The sequence below is a fragment of the Coregonus lavaretus genome (genome assembly GCF_964263955.1).
Source record: "Coregonus lavaretus genome assembly, chromosome: 6".
Taxonomy (NCBI): Eukaryota; Metazoa; Chordata; class Actinopteri; order Salmoniformes; family Salmonidae; genus Coregonus; species Coregonus lavaretus.
The window spans coordinates 11,152,285-11,171,863 of record NC_139993.1 but is presented as its reverse complement, the minus strand read 5'-3'; the positions used below and the strand labels follow the sequence as shown (position 1 = coordinate 11,171,863).

The 19,579-nt window shown below is 41.6% G+C and overlaps 2 protein-coding genes across 2 annotated transcripts; both read right to left on the bottom strand.

Annotated features, from left to right (window-relative positions):
- Positions 1 to 8,969: 8,969 nt before the first annotated feature.
- Positions 8,970 to 10,091, bottom strand: LOC311130186 (4-galactosyl-N-acetylglucosaminide 3-alpha-L-fucosyltransferase 9-like; the record flags this gene model as incomplete). The annotated part of the gene is made up of 1 exon (XM_084162881.1): positions 8,970 to 10,091. One exon carries the CDS (start codon positions 10,089 to 10,091, stop codon positions 8,970 to 8,972), a length of 1,122 nt encoding a protein of 373 aa, XP_084019007.1.
- Positions 10,092 to 15,950: 5,859 nt separating this feature from the next.
- On the bottom strand, positions 15,951 to 19,125 carry LOC311131213 (zinc finger MYM-type protein 1-like). The gene is made up of 3 exons (XM_084164065.1): positions 17,884 to 19,125; positions 17,178 to 17,286; positions 15,951 to 16,985 (listed from the first exon to the last, which is right to left on the bottom strand). The coding sequence occupies exons 1-3, from the start codon at positions 19,089 to 19,091 to the stop codon at positions 16,458 to 16,460; spliced, it is 1,845 nt and encodes a 614-aa protein (XP_084020191.1). The 5' UTR covers positions 19,092 to 19,125; the 3' UTR covers positions 15,951 to 16,457.
- Positions 19,126 to 19,579: the final 454 nt, after the last annotated feature.

Here is a 19,579-nt window from a genome sequence, read left to right as displayed (position 1 = left end):
GAGCCGAATCCCACTGGACTCCGGAGGTGGAACGATGGGTATGGCTGATGGTGGTGGTATCGTTGGAGGAGGTGTGGGCAAACCTCCTCTTTCCCATCGCCTCAAGGTGTCCATCACTCCTTGCATGGCGGTGCCAATATCCTGGATCATGGCCGCTTGGTGGATAACGCGCTCCTCCAGTGATCCCGTTGGCACCGCCGATCCTGCTGATTCCATGAATGGTGTGTTATTCTGTCAAAGGCGACGAGTATGCGGTGAGCGAAGTCAAGCGCAGGACACAGAGCTACTGGCAGACGTACTTTACTAGTCAGTAAAGGACATACAAAACAAAACCTCCTAACAGGGAGGAAAACGAATACACGCATACGACAACAGCAATGCCGACCTAACGAGACACAAAACAATAACACACAATTACCAAACGAGAGACATGGGTAAATATAGGGACTACAATCAAACATAATAGCATACAGGTGTAACCACTCAAGACAGAACAAGACAAACACCGAAACATCGATCGGCAGCAGCTAGTACTCCGGGGACGACGAACGCCGAAGCCTGCCCGAGCAAGGAGGAGGAGCAGCCTCGGCAGAATCCGTGACAATTGCTTAATGAAAAAAATAAGCGATCACGTTTGGTGTTCGCCAAAAGCCATATGGGTGACTCCCCAAACATATGGAAGAAGGTACTCTGGTCAGATGAGACTAAAATTGAGATTTTTGGCCATCAAGGAAAACGCTATGTCTGGCGCAAACCCAACACCTCTCATCACCCCGAGAACACCATCCCCACAGTGAAGCATGGTGGTGGCAGCATCATGCTGTGGGGATGTTTTTCATCGGCAGGGACTGGGAAACTGGTCAGAATTGAAGGAATTATGGATGGCGCTAAATACATGGAAAATCCTGAGGGAAACCTGTTTCAGTCTTCCAGAGATTTGAGACTGGGATGGAGGTTCACCTTCCAGCAGGACAATGACCCTAAGCTTACTGCTAAAGCAACACTCAAGTGGTTTAAGGGGAAACATTTAAATGTTTTGGAATGGCCTAGTCAAAGCCCAGACCTCAATCCAATTGAGAATATGTGGTATGACTTAAAGATTGCTGAACACCAGCGGAACCCATCCAACTTGAAGGAGCTGGAGCAGTTTTGCCTTGAAGAATGGGCAAAAATCCCAGTGGCTAGATGTGCCAAGCTTTTTTGTCTTATTTCTTGTTTGTTTCACAGTAAAATATATTTTGCATCTTCAAAGTGGTAGGCATGTTGTGTAAACCAAATGATACAAACCCCCCAAAAATCAATTTTAATTCCAGGTTGTTAAGCCACTGTATATTTAATCTGGATTTGACAAACAATAGCCTGACTAGGATCCTGACTTTTCCCCACATTAGATTTACCAATTAGGCTAAATGTATGCTATTAATAAGCTTTTGTTTTCCTATTAATTTGCATAGGCTAACCACAGTTACTTACCTTACAGATCACAAAGTAAGCTATTTTCCACTCCATTCATATGCAAATACATTTGATTCATACACTGGCTTGTCTGGCGGCATGTTTTTATTTTAAACAGGCCTTCCCTTATCTACACTGAAATAATATTATTTCAGTAGTTCTCTATTATGATTTTAAAAATCAAAGCTCATCAGTACACCCTTGTGGTTGAATATATATTTCATTTACGTTTCATTTACGTAATTTAGCAGACGCTCTTATCCAGAGCGACTTACAAATAGGTGCATTCACCTTATAGCCAGTGGGATAACCACTTTACAATGTTGTTGTTTTTTTTTTGGGGGGGGGGGGGGGGGTTAGAAGGATTACTTTATCCTATCCCAGGTATTCCTTAAAGAGGTGGGGTTTCAAATGTCTCCGGAAGGTGGTGAGTGACTCCGCTGTCCTGGCGTCGTGAGGGCAGCTATATCTGTTGTATGTCCTAGAATACAATGAATAATATTGAACAAATACCACCAAAGGATACATTACAATTTACAATAATGAACACCTTGTGAAACAGCTGTGAAAACCAATCTGGCAATATTTAAGATTTAAATATATAAACGTTTATATATTGTGTCAATTTACTTTCACAGATTTTTTTTGTACACTCACATGGCAATCATAGACTGAAATACTGAATTCTGGTGTGTGGAATAGAGAGGTGGAGGATGCTGTGTGGATGGGAGGTTCTGCCTGTCACTTGTTCTCAACAGGCAGTCAGGCTCGGAAGGGGGACTCAAGAATGAAAAGTCCAGGCGCTGCTGCTCTCTTTGTTCAGAGTGTTTTTAGCTAATCTGTTTATCTCACATTATGTGCCCAGTATGATAGTTTTCTTGCGCTTTCTTAGCAGATAATGACAACATGACAATAACAGTAGCTGATATAATGAAAAGTTGGAGAGTGGTTGGTAATGGAGGACATCAGGTGGATCCATGTCTGGGTGTTAGGCAGAACCCCTAGGTCCTGGAGAACAGGAGCAGAGTAAAGGGAACAGGGTAGGAGACAGACGTAAACAAGCAAACACACAGGTTACAGGTTTATCAGGTATGTAAAAATACAGTTATTGAATGATTACATTTAAATGTTTGATTAGACATGCAATAATGTTAATGGCAGACAGAAAAGAAAGGATACCTGTCTGTAATTGTTTATGTCAGTGGGGTTGTTGAGGGAGGTAAGGGATGGTATGGTCCCTGGAAAAGATAAGAGAGGAGTTGTGAGAAAAACTCCAGGGTGGTGTCATGACCACTGGAGTCATACACCTTAACAGTACCTACCTGGAAGCATCGGTTACTTAACATGACCCAGTGGTTAGCCTTGAGATTGACAATTTGGAGAAAGCCCTGGGCCAGTGTTGGTACTGCTGACAGCATGACGATGCCGCCCACCATGAGGAAGCAAATGCAAATAGTCATCTGAGATTTTCATATTCACCTTAACAGATGGTGACCCCAGCTAGGAGCAGCAAGGTTTCCCAAGTCTCGCCTTCCTTTCGTCCTTCTTCCAAGCCAAGTAATTCGCCCGGATCTCGAAGCACTTGGTCCCCTTGATTCTTCTCCAAATCAAATCAAATTTTATTGGCCACATGCGCCGAATACAACAGGTGCAGACATTACAGTGAAATGCTTACTTACAGCCCTTAACCAACAGTGCATTTTTTATATTTTTTTATAAGTAGAATAAAACAAAAAAAGTGTTGAGAAAAAAAGAGCAGGAGTAAAATAAAATAACAGCAATTATATCTCATATTATTACAAATACATCTCTTACATACAGTGGGGGAAAATGTATTTAGTCAGCCACCAATTGTGCAAGTTCTCCCACTTAAAAAGATGAGAGAGGCCTGTCATTTTCATCATAGGTACACGTCAACTATGACAGACAAATTGAGAAAAAAGAATTCAGAAAATCACATTGTATGATTTTTTATGAATTTATTTGCAAATTATGGTGGAAAATAAGTATTTGGTCACCTACAAACAAGCAAGATTTCTGGCTCTCACAGACCTGTAACTTCTTCTTTAAGAGGCTCCTCTGTCCTCCACTCGTTACCTGTATTAATGGCACCTGTTTGAACTTGTTATCAGTATAAAATACACCTGTCCACAACCTCAAACAGTCACACTCCAAACTCCACTATGGCCAAGACCAAAGAGCTGTCAATGGACACCAGAAACAAAATTCTAGACCTGCACCAGGCTGGGAAGACTGAATCTGCAATAGGTAAGCAGCTTGGTTTGAAGAAATCAACTGTGGGAGAAATTATTAGGAAATGGAAGACATACAAGACCACTGATAATCTCCCTCGATCTGGGGCTCCACGCAAGATCTCACCCCGTGAGGTCAAAATGATCACAAGAACGGTGAGCAAAAATCCCAGAACCACACGGGGGGACCTAGTGAATGACCTGCAGAGAGCTGGGACCAAAGTAACAAAGCCTACCATCAGTAACACACTACGCCACCAGGGACTCAAATCCTGCAGTGCCAGACGTGTCCCCCTGCTTAAGCCAGTACATGTCCAGGCCCGTCTGAAGTTTGCTAGAGTGCATTTGGATGATCCAGAAGAGGATTGGGAGAATGTCATATGGTCAGATGAAACCAAAATAGAACTTTTTGGTCAAAACTCAACTCGTCGTGTTTGGAGGACAAAGAATGCTGAGTTGCATCCAAAGAACACCATACCTACTGTGAAGCATGGGGGTGGAAACATCATGCTTTGGGGCTGTTTGTCTGCAAAGGGACCAGGACGACTGATCCGTGTAAAGGAAAGAATGAATGGGGCCATGTATCGTGAGATTTTGAGTGAAAACCTCCTTCCATCAGCAAGGGCATTGAAGATGAAACGTGGCTGGGTCTTTCAGCATGACAATGATCCCAAACACACCGCCCGGGCAACGAAGGAGTGGCTTCGTAAGAAGCATTTCAAGATCCTGGAGTGGCGTAGCCAGTCTCCAGATCTCAACCCCATAGAAAATCTTTGGAGGGAGTTGAAAGTCCATGTTGCCCAGCGACAGCCCCAAAACATCACTGCTCTAGAGGAGATCTGCATGGAGGAATGGGCCAAAATACCAGCAACAGTGTGTGAAAACCTTGTGAAGACTTACAGAAAATGTTTGACCTGTGTCATTGCCAACAAAGGGTATATAACAAAGTATTGAGAAACTTTAGTTATTGACCAAATACTTATTTTCCACCATAATTTGCAAATAAATTCATTAAAAATCCTACAATGTGATTTTGTCTGTCATAGTTGACGTGTACCTATGATGAAAATTACAGGCCTCTCTCATCTTTTTAAGTGGGAGAACTTGCACAATTGGTGGCTGACTAAATACTTTTTTTCCCCCACTGTATAATGTAAAAAATGGTTGCCAATACTTAATTGTAACATCAAGTTTGGATGGAATGTTTAACTAATAGACCTGTTTGTAAAACAAGTTCTCCCACTTTTTGATGTGCCCCTCCCTATACCTACAGTACCAGTCAAAAGTTTGGACACATCTACTCATTCAAAGGTTTTTCTTTAATTGTACTATTTTCTACATTGTAGAATAATAGTGAAGACATCAAAACTATGAAATAACACATATGGAATCATGAAGTAACCAAAAAAGTGTTAAACAAATCAAAATATATTTTATATTTGAGATTCTTCAAAGTAGCCACCCTTTGCCTTGATGACAGCTTTGCAAACTTGGCATTCTCTCAACCAGCTTCATGAGGAATGCTTTTCCAACAGTCCTTCACTCTGTGGTCCAACTCATCCCAAACCATCTCTAAATAAATCAGTGTCACCAGCAAAGCACCATCACACCACCTCCTCCATGCTTCACGGTGGGAACCACACATGCGGAGATCATCCGTTCACCTACTCTGCATCTCACTAAGACACGGCGGTTGGAACCAAAAACCCCAAATTTGGACTCATCAGACCAAAGGACAAATTTCCACCTGTAATGTCCCTTGCTCGTGTTTCTTGGCCCAAGCAAGTCTCTTCTTATTATTGGTGTCCTTTAGTAGTGGTTTCTTTGCAGCAATTCGACCATGAAGGCCTGATTCACGCAGTCTCCTCTGAACAGTTGATGTTGAGATGTGTCTGATACTTGAACTCTGTTAAGCATTTATTTGGGCTGCAATCTGAGGTGCAGTTAACTCTAATAAACTTATCCTCTGCAGCAGAGGTAACTCTGGGTCTTCCTTTACTGTGGCGGTCCTCATGAGAGCCAGTTTCATCATAGTGCTTGATGGTTTTTTCGACTGCACTTGAATAAACTTTCAAAGTTCTTGACATTTTCCGTATTGACTGACCATGTCTTAAAGTAATGATGGACTGTCGTTTCTTTTTGGTTATTTGAGCTGTTCTTGCCATAATATGGACTTGGTCTTTTACCAAATAGGGCTATCTTCGGTATACCACCCCTACCTTGTCACAACACAACTGATTGGCTCAAATGCATTAAGAAGGAAAGAAATTCCACAAATTAACTTTTAACAAGGCATACCTGTTAATTGAAATGCATTCCAGGTGACTACCTCATGAAGCTGGTTGAGAGAATGCCAAGAGTGCGCAAAGCTGTCATCAAGGCAAAGGGTGTCTACTTTGAATAATATAAAATATAAAATATATATTGTTTTTTTTGGGGGGGGGGTTACTACATGATTCCATGTGTTATTTCATAGTTTAGATGTCTTCACTATTATTCTACAATGTAGAAAATAGTACAAATAAAGAAAATCCTTGGAATGAGTAGGTGTGTCCAAACTTTTAACTGGTACTCTATATACCAGTTTACATAGTAGTGAAATAGGCATTAGCCTCGACTCCGGAAGACTAATGCCCATTTCTCCAGAATGATAATACAGCGTTGATAGGTATGTTATTGTGAGACTACATAAACAGGGACAGTGTATGTACACGTAGTTAGTTACTTATACTGAACAAAAATATAAATGCAACATGAATACATTTTAAAGATTTTACTGAGTTACAGTTCATATAAGGAAATCAGATCATTGAAATAAATTCATTAGGCCCTAATCTATGGATTTCACATGACTGGGATACAAATATACATCTGTTGGTCACAGATAATGACAACAAAGAAAGGTAGAGGCGTGGATTAGAAAACCAGTCCGTATCTGGTGTGACAACCATTTGCCTTATGCAGCGCGACACATCTCATTCTCATAGAATTGATCAGGCTGTTGATTGTGGCCTGTGGAATGTTGTTCTACTCCTCTTCAATTGCTGTGTGAAGATGCTGGATCTTGGCAGGAACTGGAACACGCTGTCGTACACATCGATCCAGAGCATCCCAAACATGCTCAATGGGTGACATGTCTGGTGAATATGCAGACCATGGAAGAACTGGGAGATTTTCAGCTTCCAAGAATTGTGTACAGATCCTTGCGACATGGGGCCATGCATTATCATGCTGAAACATGAGGTGATTGCAGCGGATGAATGGCATCGATAAAATGCAATTGTATTTGTTGTCTGTAGCTTATGCCTGCCCATACCATAACCCCACCGCCACCATGGGACACTCTGTTCACAACGTTGACATCAGCAAACCGCTCGCCCACACGACGCCATACACAAATTGTTAGGTATTACTTGTTAGACATTACTGCACTGTCGGAGCTAGAAGCACAAGCATTTCACTACACCCGCAATAACATCTGCTAAACACGTGTATATGACCAATACATTTGATTTGATTTGATGATTTACACGTGGTCTGCGGTTGTGAGGCCGGTTGGACGTATTGCCAAATTCTCTAAAACGATAGAGAAATTAACATTCAATTCTCTGGCAACAGTTCTGGTGGACATTCCTGCAGTCAGCATGCCAATTGTACACTTCCTCAAAATTTTTGACAACTGTGGCGTTGTGTTGTGTGACAAAACTGCACATTTTAGGGTGGCCTTTTATTGTCCCCAGCACAAGATACACCTGTGTAATGATCATGCTGTTGAATCAACTTCTTGATATGCCACACCTGTCAGGTGGATTAATTATCTTGGCAAAGGTGAAATGCTCACTAACAGTGATGTTAACAAATTGGTGCCCCACATTTGAAAGAAATAAGCTTTTTATGGAACATTTCTGGGTCTTTTTTATTTAAGCTCATTTATTTTAATAGATTTGCTAAGATTTCTAAAAAACGTTTTTTGCTTTATCATTATGGGGTATTGTGTGTAGATTGATGAGGGGGGAAAAACTATTTAATCAATTTTAGAATAAGGCTGTAACGTAACAAAATGTGGAAAAAGTCAAGGGATCTGAATACTTTCCGAATGCACTCTATACACAGTATACATACTGTATATTGAGTGCACTCTATACTGTGTATAGAGTGCATTCGGAAAGTATTCAGATCCCCTGACTTTTTCACAATTTTGTTACGTTACAGCCTTATTCTAAAATTGATTAAATTGTTTTTTTTCTGTCCATGGGTTGAGGGGTTTGATAGATTTAGGCAAAAAAATTGATGCTGCTCCCTTATTTCTATTTGATTCGGGGTGGGTGAGGGGTTGTACTAGTGGTGTGTGTGTGTGTGTGTGTGTGGTGTCCAAGGCTATTTGTTCCCCCTTCTTCCTCACTCGCATGTTATAGATGTCTCTGAGGGATTCCTGGTTTGCTCTGGTATGGTGGTAATAGCTACCTACACACACACACACTATTTATATATATATATATATATATATATATATATATATATATATATATATGTGTGTGTTTATGTGATTATACAGTGAGTTCCAAAAGTATTGGGACAGTGACAATATCTTGTTGTTTTGGCTCTACTCCAGCACTTTGGATTTGAAATGATATAATTAAATTGCAGACTGTCAGCTTTAATTTGAGTATATTTTCATCCATATCGGGTAAACCGTTTAGAAATTACAGCACTTTTTGTACATAGTCCCCCAATTTTAGGGGACCAAAAGTATTGGGACAAATTCACTTATGTGTATTAGTCAAAAGTTTAGTATTTGGTTCCATATTCCTAGCACACAATGATTACATCAAACTTGTGACTCTACAAACTTGTTGGATGCATTTTCTAGTTGTTTTGGTTGTGTTTCAAATAATGTTGTGCCCAATAGAAAGGAATGGTAAATAATGTATTGTGTCATTTTGGAGAGACTCTTATTGTAAATAATAATATAATTTTTCTAAACACAATGTAGATGCTACCATGATTACGGATAATCCTTAATGAATCGTGAATAATGAAGAGTGAGAAAGATACAGAGGCATAAATATCATACCCCCCCCCCAAAATGCTAACCTCCCCTGTTATTGTAATGGTGAGGTTAGCATGTCTTGGGGGTATATTTGTGCGTCTGTAACTTTCTCACTCATCATTGTATCATTTCATATCCTGGAGTACAGAACCAAAACCCCATTAAAAAAAATCCCTGTCCCAATACTTTTGGAGCTCACTGTAAGTGCCTGATTAACCAAAATACCACTTGTAAAGATCGTGAACCACTCTGTACTCCTTATGTGTTCCCACATGGTCACAGGCATCACAAATAGCTTGGGTGAACTCTTGATAATGTTGAATTAGATGGCGCTGAGCAGAGAAGTGTTCACGCCACTGAAAGTAGTGCAGATATGCCTCATCATCCTTGTCCAACTTCAGGAGGAATTCTGCCAGGGCTTTCGCATCTGGAAAGTCGTTAACATGGATGAAGGAATCTCCTGGGACAAAGTCCTCATAGTTTTGTCTGGGTGGGCCCAGTACTACTGGTACAGTTCCTGCTGCAAGTGGTCCGTTTAGCTTCTCAGTGATGTAGTCTCTGTGGACTGAGTTCTCAAAGGAAAGGTAAATCTTACAGCTGGAGATGGTATCATAGTAGTTCTTATAGTTCAAGAAACGGCCAAAGGCCTTGCCAAAGACTTCCACCTTAATGTATTTGACAAGTTCTCTGTAATAGTTATACATTTGGCCTGATCCAGTGGCAGGGTTATTGTTACCCACAATCCAGCAAACTAATTTATATTTTTTGGGCAGCACAAAATCCTCCCCCTGGCCTTTCCTTGCAGTCAAGCGCCAACGAATAGGGATGTATGCGTCCTGCCGGTAACTCAAGGTCAAATTGAAAAGGTTCTCTAGACCAGATAGCCTATTTGTGTTTGTAGGGGATTCAACATGGAACCAGATCCACTTCTGGAATGGTGGCCGGGGTGATCGAGGCAAGTTGGATAAATCTCGCTTGATGGATTTGTGAAAGATGAGCACCCCGTCTGCCTTGTTGTACATTGACCTGTCATCAGTCAGGAGACAGCTATCAATGTTGAAGAGAGTGGCGCAATCGCTTAAGTCAAACCTGATGTGTTCAGGCCAAAACCACAACAGCATAATGGGCTTGTCTGGTAGGGTCTTAGCCAAGGAGCTGTTGTGCTGGCCTTGGGGTCGCTCTAAGTACTGAGGTGGGAAAGCAGGCAGGGGAGGGCAGAACAGAGATGGAGCCGAGCTGTAATGCATTAAAAACAGCGTCACAAATCCTCCTAAACCGATAATCGATACCAGAATGACATGTAAAACTCCAGTAAGGTAAATAATAGACAGCATTTTGGCTCCTGTAAAGACAGAGAGAAAATGTATCATTAGGAACTTGTCTGATTGTAACAATGGGAGAAAGTCGTAGTACTTTGCTCTCATCCTGTACCTGTAAGACAACTTTCTCATAATACCAATAATGAGCATGTAAACAAAGAGCTATTAAGGCTGAAAATGTTTCAGTCCACAAATCAGATTTATTCTACTTCCAATGAGGAAACATTATTTCAGTACATACCTGGCTACATCAGGAATCTGTTTCTATGTAATTAGTTAATAATGAACATTTCCTCTTTGCAGATCCTGTTGGAACTACATACATTTACAGCAAGTACCGGAAGCATTGGGCAAGTTCATTTTGTGTTGCCCTGGGTGGGTGGAGATTTCACTTAAGGACCAATGGAATGGTCTAAAATGTACAAACTCCAGCCATGGAAAACAAACTCGCCCATTCTCATTCAGGGAAAATGTGTGGGGAGGCGGGGCTAGGCATATTGTGTTACTTCTTCTTCAGCCACAGCCAATAAACAGTGACGTCAGAAGCGGGGAGAATTTATTTTAATATTTTCCCTCAATGAGGGGCACTGTGGTCATTGGCTCCACCTGGAGGCAAATACAGAGTAAAGACAATAAACAAAAAATACAGGGCAAACATAATATAATGGCAAACGATAGTAAGATTAATCCAAGGTGGTTGGTTGTACCTCGTCAAGGTGGTTGGTTGTACCTCGTCAAGGTGGTTGGTTGTACCTCGTCAAGGTGGTTGGTTGTACCTCGTCAAGGTGGTTGGCTGAGCGTCTTCTACTCCTCTCCGACCTTGCTGAAGCATCAAGTATCTTTGTCTGGAAATTTCTTCTGCGGATATTTAAGCGTCTGCTAAATGGCATATTATTATTATTATTATTATATTTAGTTCAGAAATTTGTTAAGGTTTAAAATACAATCAATCACTTATATAAAATGTCCACATTAAAGGGAAACAATCTGTTTAAGGAAAGATAGTGTAAACTAATTGGGCAACTATATAGTGATTGAAGTTAATTCTCTTAGCCCACTGGACACACTGCGTCATTTCAACGTGGAAATGTGGGTCATATTTGGTTGAGACGTTGATCAATGAGATTTCAACCTTTATTGACCGTCTCAAAGAGAAAGTCAGAAGTGTGTTGAATTCCCAATGTGTTATCACTGCTCTTTCAACCATTTAAAAGCACAACAAAGTTCAAATGGGAATACAAAGTGAAATGTTGTATTTATACAACAATTTACATTTTATCACTTTGCTTCATCTATATAATAGCACAACCAAAAAGATTGCAGTTGAGATTATATTAAAAGTACATAGTCCAAGTAAGCAATGCTGTTCGGGATTCTGCGTAGATTATTATAGCATTTGTGAAGATCTCTACAGACCTGCGACCTTTGCATGCCATCTTGAGCATGCAAGCTTTCTATGATTACATAAGAAGACATTTATAGTTACAGTAACCTCAAAATGTGGCCATGGATGTGTTATTCATGTTAAGGTTGAATAAATACTGTTATATTAGTTTGTAAAATAGCTTTAACTTTAAGCTATTTACTGTATTACAAAAGTCATATTAAATTGTGTTTGGTTGACAAGGAACCAAATATCAACATTTAAAGGAGATGTATCTAATTGCCATCGATAAAATGCAATTGTGTTCGTTGTCCGTAGCTTATGCCTGCCCATACCATTACCCCACTGCCACCATGGGGCACTCTGTTCACAATGTTGACATCAGCAAACCGCTCACCCACATGACGCCATACACCTGGTCTGCGGTTGTGAGGCTGGTTGGACCTACTGCCAAATTCTCTAAAACAATGTTGGAGGTGGCTTATGGTAGAGACATGAACATTCACTTCTCTGGCAACAGCTCTGGTGGACATACCTGCAGTCAGCATGCCAATTGCCTGCGCCCTCAAAACTTGAGACATCTGTGGCATTGTGTTGTGTGACAAAACTGCATGTTTTAGAGTGGCCTTTTATTGTCCCCAGCACAAGTTGCACCTGTGGAATGATCAAGCCGTTTAGAGAGACTCAGAGCTAGAAAATTGTATATCATACACTACAGTTGAGGAACAATGGGAAAGTAATTCTGTTTTGAAAGTTGATAAACTTGTAAACTCACTTTTGAGAAAATGGCCCTTGAATGTTTTGGTAAACCTACTGGAGAGCTCTTCTTTGTCTACACATTTTACATTTTACATTTCAGTCATTTAGCAGACGCTCTTATCCAGAGCGACTTACAGTTAGTGAGTGCATACATTATTTTTTATATATGTTTTTTTTCTTCTTTTTTTTCATACTGGCCCCCCATGGGAATCGAACCCACAACCCTGGCGTTGCAAACGCCATGCTCTACCAACTGAGCTACATCCCTGCCGGCCATTCCCTCCCCTACCCTGGATGACGCTGGGCCAATTGTGCGCCGCCCCATGGGTCTCCCGGTCGTGGCCGGCTACGACAGAGCCTGGATTCGAACCAGGATCTCTAGTGGCACAGCTAGCACTGCGATGCAGTGCCTTAGACCACTGCGCCACTCAGCATCGTTCCCACCCTCTTCAGCCTTAGCGAGACCCATCTCTTTAAGGATTCACATGAGGCCATGTACTAAACGACCAAAGATTTCAAGACTAGGCTGGTTTATACTACGGGTGTGTTCCTAAATTCAATCTGGAGTGCCAGATTGTTCGTTCAGAGCGGAGCGTTCAGAGCACACACTGGACGCTCTGACCGAGGAGTAGGGTTGATCTGAGCATTCTGACAACAGCAGTCAAGCACCCAAGCTAACTGGCTAATGTTGGCTAGCTTGCCAGCTACACTACCGTTGAAAAGTTTGGGGTCACTTAGAAATGTCCTTGTTTTCGAAAGAAAAGCAATTTTTTTGTCCATTTAAATAACATCAAATTGATCAGAAATACAGTGTAGACATTGTTAATGTTGTAAATGGCTATTGTAACTGGAAACTGATACTTTTTGATGGAATATCTACATAGGCGTACAGAGGCCCATTATCAGCAACCATCAGTCCTGTGTTCCAATGGCACGTTGTGTTTGCTAATCCAAGTTTATCATTTTAAAAGGCTTATTGATCATTAGAAAACCATTTTGCAATTATGTTAGCACAGCTGAAAACTGTTGTACTGATTAAAGAAGCAATAAAACTGGCCTTCTTGAGACTAGTTGAGTATCTGGAGCATCAGCAATTGTGGGTTCGATTACAGGCTCAAAATGGCCAGAAACAAAGAACTTTCTTCTGAAACTCGTCAGTCTATTCTTGTTCTGAGAAATGAAGGCTATTCCATGCGAGACATTGCCCAGAAACTGAAGATCTCGTACAACGCTGTGTACTACTCCCTTCACAGAACAGCGCAAACTGGCTCTAACCAGAATAGAAAGAGGAGTGGGAGGCCCCGGTGCACAACTGAGCAAGAGGACAAATACATTAGAGTGTCTAGTTTGAGAAACAGACGCCTCACAGGTCCTCAACAGGCAGCTTCATTAAATATTACCCGCAAAACACCAGTCTCAACGTCAACAGTGAAGAGGCAACTCCAGGATGCTGACCATCTAGGCAGAGTTGCAAAAGGGTTTTCTAATGATCAATTAGCCTTTTAAAATGATAAACTTGGATTAGCAAACACAACATGCCATTGGAGCACAGGACTGATGGTTGCTGATAATGGGCCTCTTTACGCCTATGTAGATATTCCATTAACAATCAGCCGTTTCCAGCTACAATAGCCATTTACAACATTAACAATGTCTACACTGTATTTCTGATCAATTTGATGTTATTTTAATGGACAAAAAAATTGCTTTTCTTTCGAAAACAAGGACATTTCTAAGTGACCCCAAACTTTTGAACGGTAGTGTACTTCCAGACACAAATGAGAGAACAGCTCACTCTGACCATTTTACTCGCCCTAGCAGAGCTGGTTAGGCTGTTTTTATGTTATCCAGAGCGTTGGTGACTGTAACGGTGCTGCTGGCAACAATTTAATTGCGCTTTTTTGCCAACGTGTACTGACACCGGCAATATTCAATGGGTGTTGAACGTTCGTAAATTCGTAAATTATTCTGCGCTCTGGCACACAGACGAGAGTGCTCTGAAATTGGAGTAGATAGCCAGAGCGAATTTACCAGCTATGTCTATAGACAGTTGTCGCAGTGACATCATTAACATTCTATTGAAATGGATACTTGCATAGTGGAGTCTTTTGTTTAGACATGTAGCTAGCTAAACAATGAACCATAAACCCAACTCATAACGTTACTACCCTGCATTAATCTGCTGGTAGCTAACCAACCAGGTTCAATGTTAGCTAGCTAGCTAACATTAGGCTATAACTAGAAATGCAACTGGCTCTAAGATACGAATAATATTACTACACAGATCATACATGTAATGTTAGCTAGCGAGCCAGCCAGCTAACGTTAGCTAGATAGCTAACAGTACGCTTTAACTTACATTTTACATTTTAGTCATTTATCAGACGCTCTTATCCAGAGCGACTTACAGTTAGTGAGTGCATAGATTTTTCATACTGGCCCCCTGTGGGAATCGAACCCACAACCCTGGCGTTGCAAGCGCCATGCTCTACCAACTGAGCTACAGGACGGCAACTTGAAATGAAAACAACTTTCTGACAAAATTAGAAACGTGCAATATCTGAAAATGTAGCTAGCTAGACTATTTTATCCGTATACATGGATGGACGCTTCTCCCTCTCTGTCACGGATGCCATGGTTGCCCTTAGTTTGAAGATGTAATCCGGAGACGTGTTTTATACAATAGCCTTCTGTGTGTTCTCTTTTCGACTCCCTCTGCATATTTGCAATCAAACGCCAGAATTTTCTCTGCAACACTTTTGCAGTTCTACTACGTGATATCTTTCAAAAAAAGCTGGTTAGAAAGGATTACCTATAAGTCTGACCAGCTCATGTTATAGACAGAAGCGTGCTACATGGCAGACCAATCCGAACTCATCTCTCGGCATGTCCAGCCCAACCATTATCTCAGCCATTCATGATCTCAGCCAATTATAGCTAGCGGGAAGATTCCTGTCTTTTTCCATGGCTAAACCAACTAGGTTCGTAATTTAACAATTGTATTTGTATTTACAGATGGTATACAAGTTTGTTATTAAGGCAAATGAAAGTTCACATGTTCCAGAAGGCATTTCTGCAAAATGTTTACGTTCAAAAGGCTCTCCTGTGAAGTAGTGACACGTGACATACGCCTAGTTTCCTGAAACAAGTCACATTTGGTCCGGACCAAAAATCTACGTCTGTGGATGTTGAAATCAAGGCCGGTCTGGACTGCACAAAAAACAAAAACGTCACTGTCAGTCCATGCTTAGTGGGGTAGTAAACCCTACCTGCTTACAATGAGAGCAAGATCATTTGTATTTGTCTTTATTTGCAAGTCAAGCACCGATCATCATTTCACAAGCGTATAAATAAAGCCGCTAAAATTGTATAAAAATACAAAATGGCTGGAATATGAAATGGTTTGATGAAAACATGGCTAATGTTATCAAAAGCAAAGGAAAGCATTATTGATCGAAGTTACAGGGATGCTGGCCCATGTTGACTCCAATGCTTTGCACATTTGAGTCAAGTTGGCTGAATGTCCTTTGGGTGGTGGACCATTGTTGATACACACAGGAAACTGTTAAGCATGAAAAACCCAGCCGCGTTGCAGTTCTTGACACACTCAAACTGATGCGCCTGGCACAGTGGCGGCTGGTGAAAAATATTCTCGGTGGGGCTGTGCCATACTTTTTTTTTCCTGTAACCATCGCGATATATTTTAACACAAACTGCAGGACAGCAGTGCTCAGTGAAACATTCAGTAATTATTTAATGCCAATATTAAAAAGTTGAGGCATTCTTACACAAAAACATATTACACAAACCCAAGCCTTTCATTTGCATTTAAAGTGAACTTTTCACCATTGGTAGTAAACAGGCAACGCAACAGGCATGCTGTCAGAACAGAGTGGAAAGTGGACAATAACATGAAATTATTATAAAGTTTATAGGAAATCTTACACTGTATAAAAGGATGTATAATATAGAAATGGATATCAAGTGGATGAACTCAAACCTTTGACTGGAAGAATAGCATACAGTATTTTATGATCATACTAAATGTGACTAATTGTTAATGTGCTCCAGAACTGCAACAATTAATTGATACAAAACAACATATATACAGTAATATTAGCAAAGACACTATTAAGACTTTCTAGAGTACCATATATAACTGGATTTTTTATGCTAAGGTCAACTATATACAAAGAAACATGCGGCCAGAGCTGCTCTGTGTGTGTGTGTCTGTCATCTTATTTGTACAGGAATTTTGCCCGTCTGTCCTTCTGAGTGGCAAACCTCTCAATGACCCTTTGATTAAAGTCAGGAATGTCCCTGACAAGTTTCTTCTCCATGGAGAGCATGGCCAGAGCGTTCAGGCGATCCTGTGTCATGCTGTTTCTCAGGAAGGTCTTGATCCTTTTCAGTGTAGAGAAGCACCTTTCTGACTCAGCAGTTGTCATGGGTGTGGTGATGAGGATCTTGAGGAGGCTGGCAGTCTCTGTGAAAGTGCTCTGAAGGTTGTTCTCCATGAAGAACTGGTACAGGGGCACTGCACCACTACAAGCCTTGAACTCACTGTTCTCATAGATGAGGGACAGTTCGGTTTTGAGCTTGGCCTTGTTCAACATGGGGTACGCCTCCACGGTTGTTTCAAGCGCTGTATCGGGGAACTTCACACTGTGTTGTGGGAACAACTCTCCGTGCAATAGTGTTGCGCTGATGAGGTGCTGGGTGAAGGAGAACCTCTCTTTGGCATGACTCAGGATGGTATCACATACCTGTAAAAGATACATCATCAGCTTTAATTTGCAATTAAGCTATTTTGATGCAAGTGATCCTGACTGACACATGCCTATGTCCAACTCAAGTATATGATTACCAAGGTGCTGATTGTTCAGGGTTTTGGCTACATACTACCAGGCCTGAAAAAAGTTCTAGGGGGAAACACTGACAATTACATCACAACTTACCTCTATAGCCAACCTCTGTTGTTCTCCTGGTCCCAGCATCCTCCGTCGCTTGATGGGCTGTTGCTGCTCGTCAGATGCGCTGTCCCCACACAAAGAGGGAATTGAGGCCCTGGGTCCAAAAAATAAAGTTTAATTTGATAACTTGCAATCAGACTTCTTAACTCACTGTAATTCCCCCTCAACACACAACCAGTGACTTTTATATATATATATATATATATATATATATATATATATATATATATATATATATAGACAGACAGACAGACAGACAGATAGTGTGTATATACACACAAACTATGTCTAGTAACTGCTTTTAACCTGTGATGTACATAATTAACTGATGTTATTACGTTTTAAAGCCTTTTTCTATTACATTTGTGAGAGGGATGCAACATCATTTTGTTCTGCTGTGCACTTAGCAATAAAGTTAATCTTCAATAACAACTAGGCCTCTTCTAGAAATTGACCTGGTGGACACCTGAATAATTATTACAAACTGTGTAGTACTTTCCTGCATTATTATCAACGTCTGATTGTGTCTTCTCTTTCCTTTTAAAATACTAAAACAAATATAATTGTGACGGCTCTATGATAATCACTCACTTTGATGACCAGACACATTTAGGCTTTTAAACTGTTGTAAGTGAACTATTCATCTTTCTAACAACATCTTTATCAGCCAATAGTAAATATAGTTATTTACCTGATTGTTAGCATGCTGTCTGTGAACCTCTGGACAAGTGCTTTAATGAAGACAGGGTCGATGTTCCTCTTCTGCAGCTGGCTGAAAAGCATGTCCACATTTGGCATGATCTTGTGGAACAGTGCCAGGAAAAAACAGAAAGCCTCGTCTTCGAGCATCCTCACAAAGCCCCCCGCCTCTCTGACAGTCGGGGCATCAAAGTTCCCAGAGTCTCTGATGGTCTGGAAACACGTTAGGAGGTCATCCCTGTACTCGTACACAGTGTTTACAGCGCGACTGTGGAAGTTCCACCGTGTTGTAGAGGCTCTGGGGAGTCTATGCGCAACCACTTCGTCAAGCACGGTGGTTCGCTTGGGAGACCTGGAGAAGAAAGCAGAAAATCCTGCAAGGTCGGAAAAGAAAGTGCCGATCCTGGGGATGCGTGAAGTAGCCTGCTGCATGATGAGGTTCAGCTGATGTGCATAGCAGTGGACGTAGTGCGCATTTTCGTACACATCCACTATTTTACGCTGCACTCCGCCGGTGGCTCCCCTCATCACACTTGCTCCGTCGTAAGCCTGGGCAATAAGTTTGGCCTTTTGTCCATGTGAGAGTATGGTGCTGAGCCTCTCCAGCAGCGCTGTAGCGATGGTGTCGGCGGTTGCGTTCTCGATCAAAATGAACTCGAAAAAACGCTCTTGGACGTTACTTTTAGCATCGATGTAGCGTATCACAAGCACCAACTGGCAGTGGGTGGAAACGTCAGTCGTCTCGTCAGCTTGAATGGCGATAAAATCAGCACTCTTTACTTCCTCCAGGATGTAATCCTTAAGCACTGACAGCATACAGTCCAACAGCTCGTTCTGTATCGTCTTTGACGTGCCCTTAAAAACGGTAGCTGTCTTCAGGTGCTCCTCCAGCACACTGTCGAGGGAGGCAACAAAATCCACTAAGCCCCGGAAAATGCCGGGGTTGTCCGAGGAGTCAGTCTCCTCGTGCCCACGCAAGGCCAACTCAAAAGCCCCACAGAACTTCACACAATCGATAATTTTGGATAGAATGTGCCTGTTTTTATCCACCTCCTCATTGTGTTTCCTCACCGCAATCCTGTGGCCGTCATCCAGCTGCGTAGCAATGTTCACCCTTCCTAATACAGCTAGCTTTACAGAGTTGTCCATGTGTGCCCTGGTGTTCTCATGTTTCTTTACCTTCTCTGACAGGTGCTTCATATCCCTCACTCCGGTACCTGTCCATGCTGAATCTGACCCCGTCGTTTTAAAAAGCAAGCACGGAAAGCAAAATAAAGCATTAGCATCAGTGCACCCAGCTAGCCAAGCCTTCCTGGTGTACCAGCTACGGGAGAAGCCGCGCATATACTGCTTCCCTTTCTCGCTAGCCTGCTGTCTGATTGAGAGGTCAGGTTGATCTGGGCCCAGCTCTTTCACCCGAACTTTCTCTGACAAAGTTCTCCTCTCAAACGGATCTTGGAGGAGAGATTTCACCGAGTTAGGGTTGGGTCTTGGAGGAGTAACGTTTGCGCTCGCCATTGTCGTCTAGTAAAAATGGCGCCACTGGAGCCCGGTCCTTATTTTATCAGGGGCGAGCTTGGGGCGATAAAATAATCGCCCTCCTTGGATTCGATTTAAGATCGCTGATTGGCTACATTTTATGTCATACATTCATATCTTAAATTAGCAATTGGCTTAACTGCTACGTA

What these genes read in the sequence shown, in the direction of transcription:
- LOC311131213 (XM_084164065.1), bottom strand. Translation starts at nt 19,091, where the DNA reads ATGAAGCACCTGTCAGAGAAGGTAAAGAAACATGAGAACACCAGGGCA. An exon ending in GACAGCATGCTAACAATCAG is followed by an intron (nt 17,287 to 17,883) that starts GTAAATAACTAT and finishes TTTTGGACCCAG; the next exon opens with GGCCTCAATTCCCTCTTTGT. An exon ending in AACAGAGGTTGGCTATAGAG is followed by an intron (nt 16,986 to 17,177) that starts GTAAGTTGTGAT and finishes TATCTTTTACAG; the next exon opens with GTATGTGATACCATCCTGAG.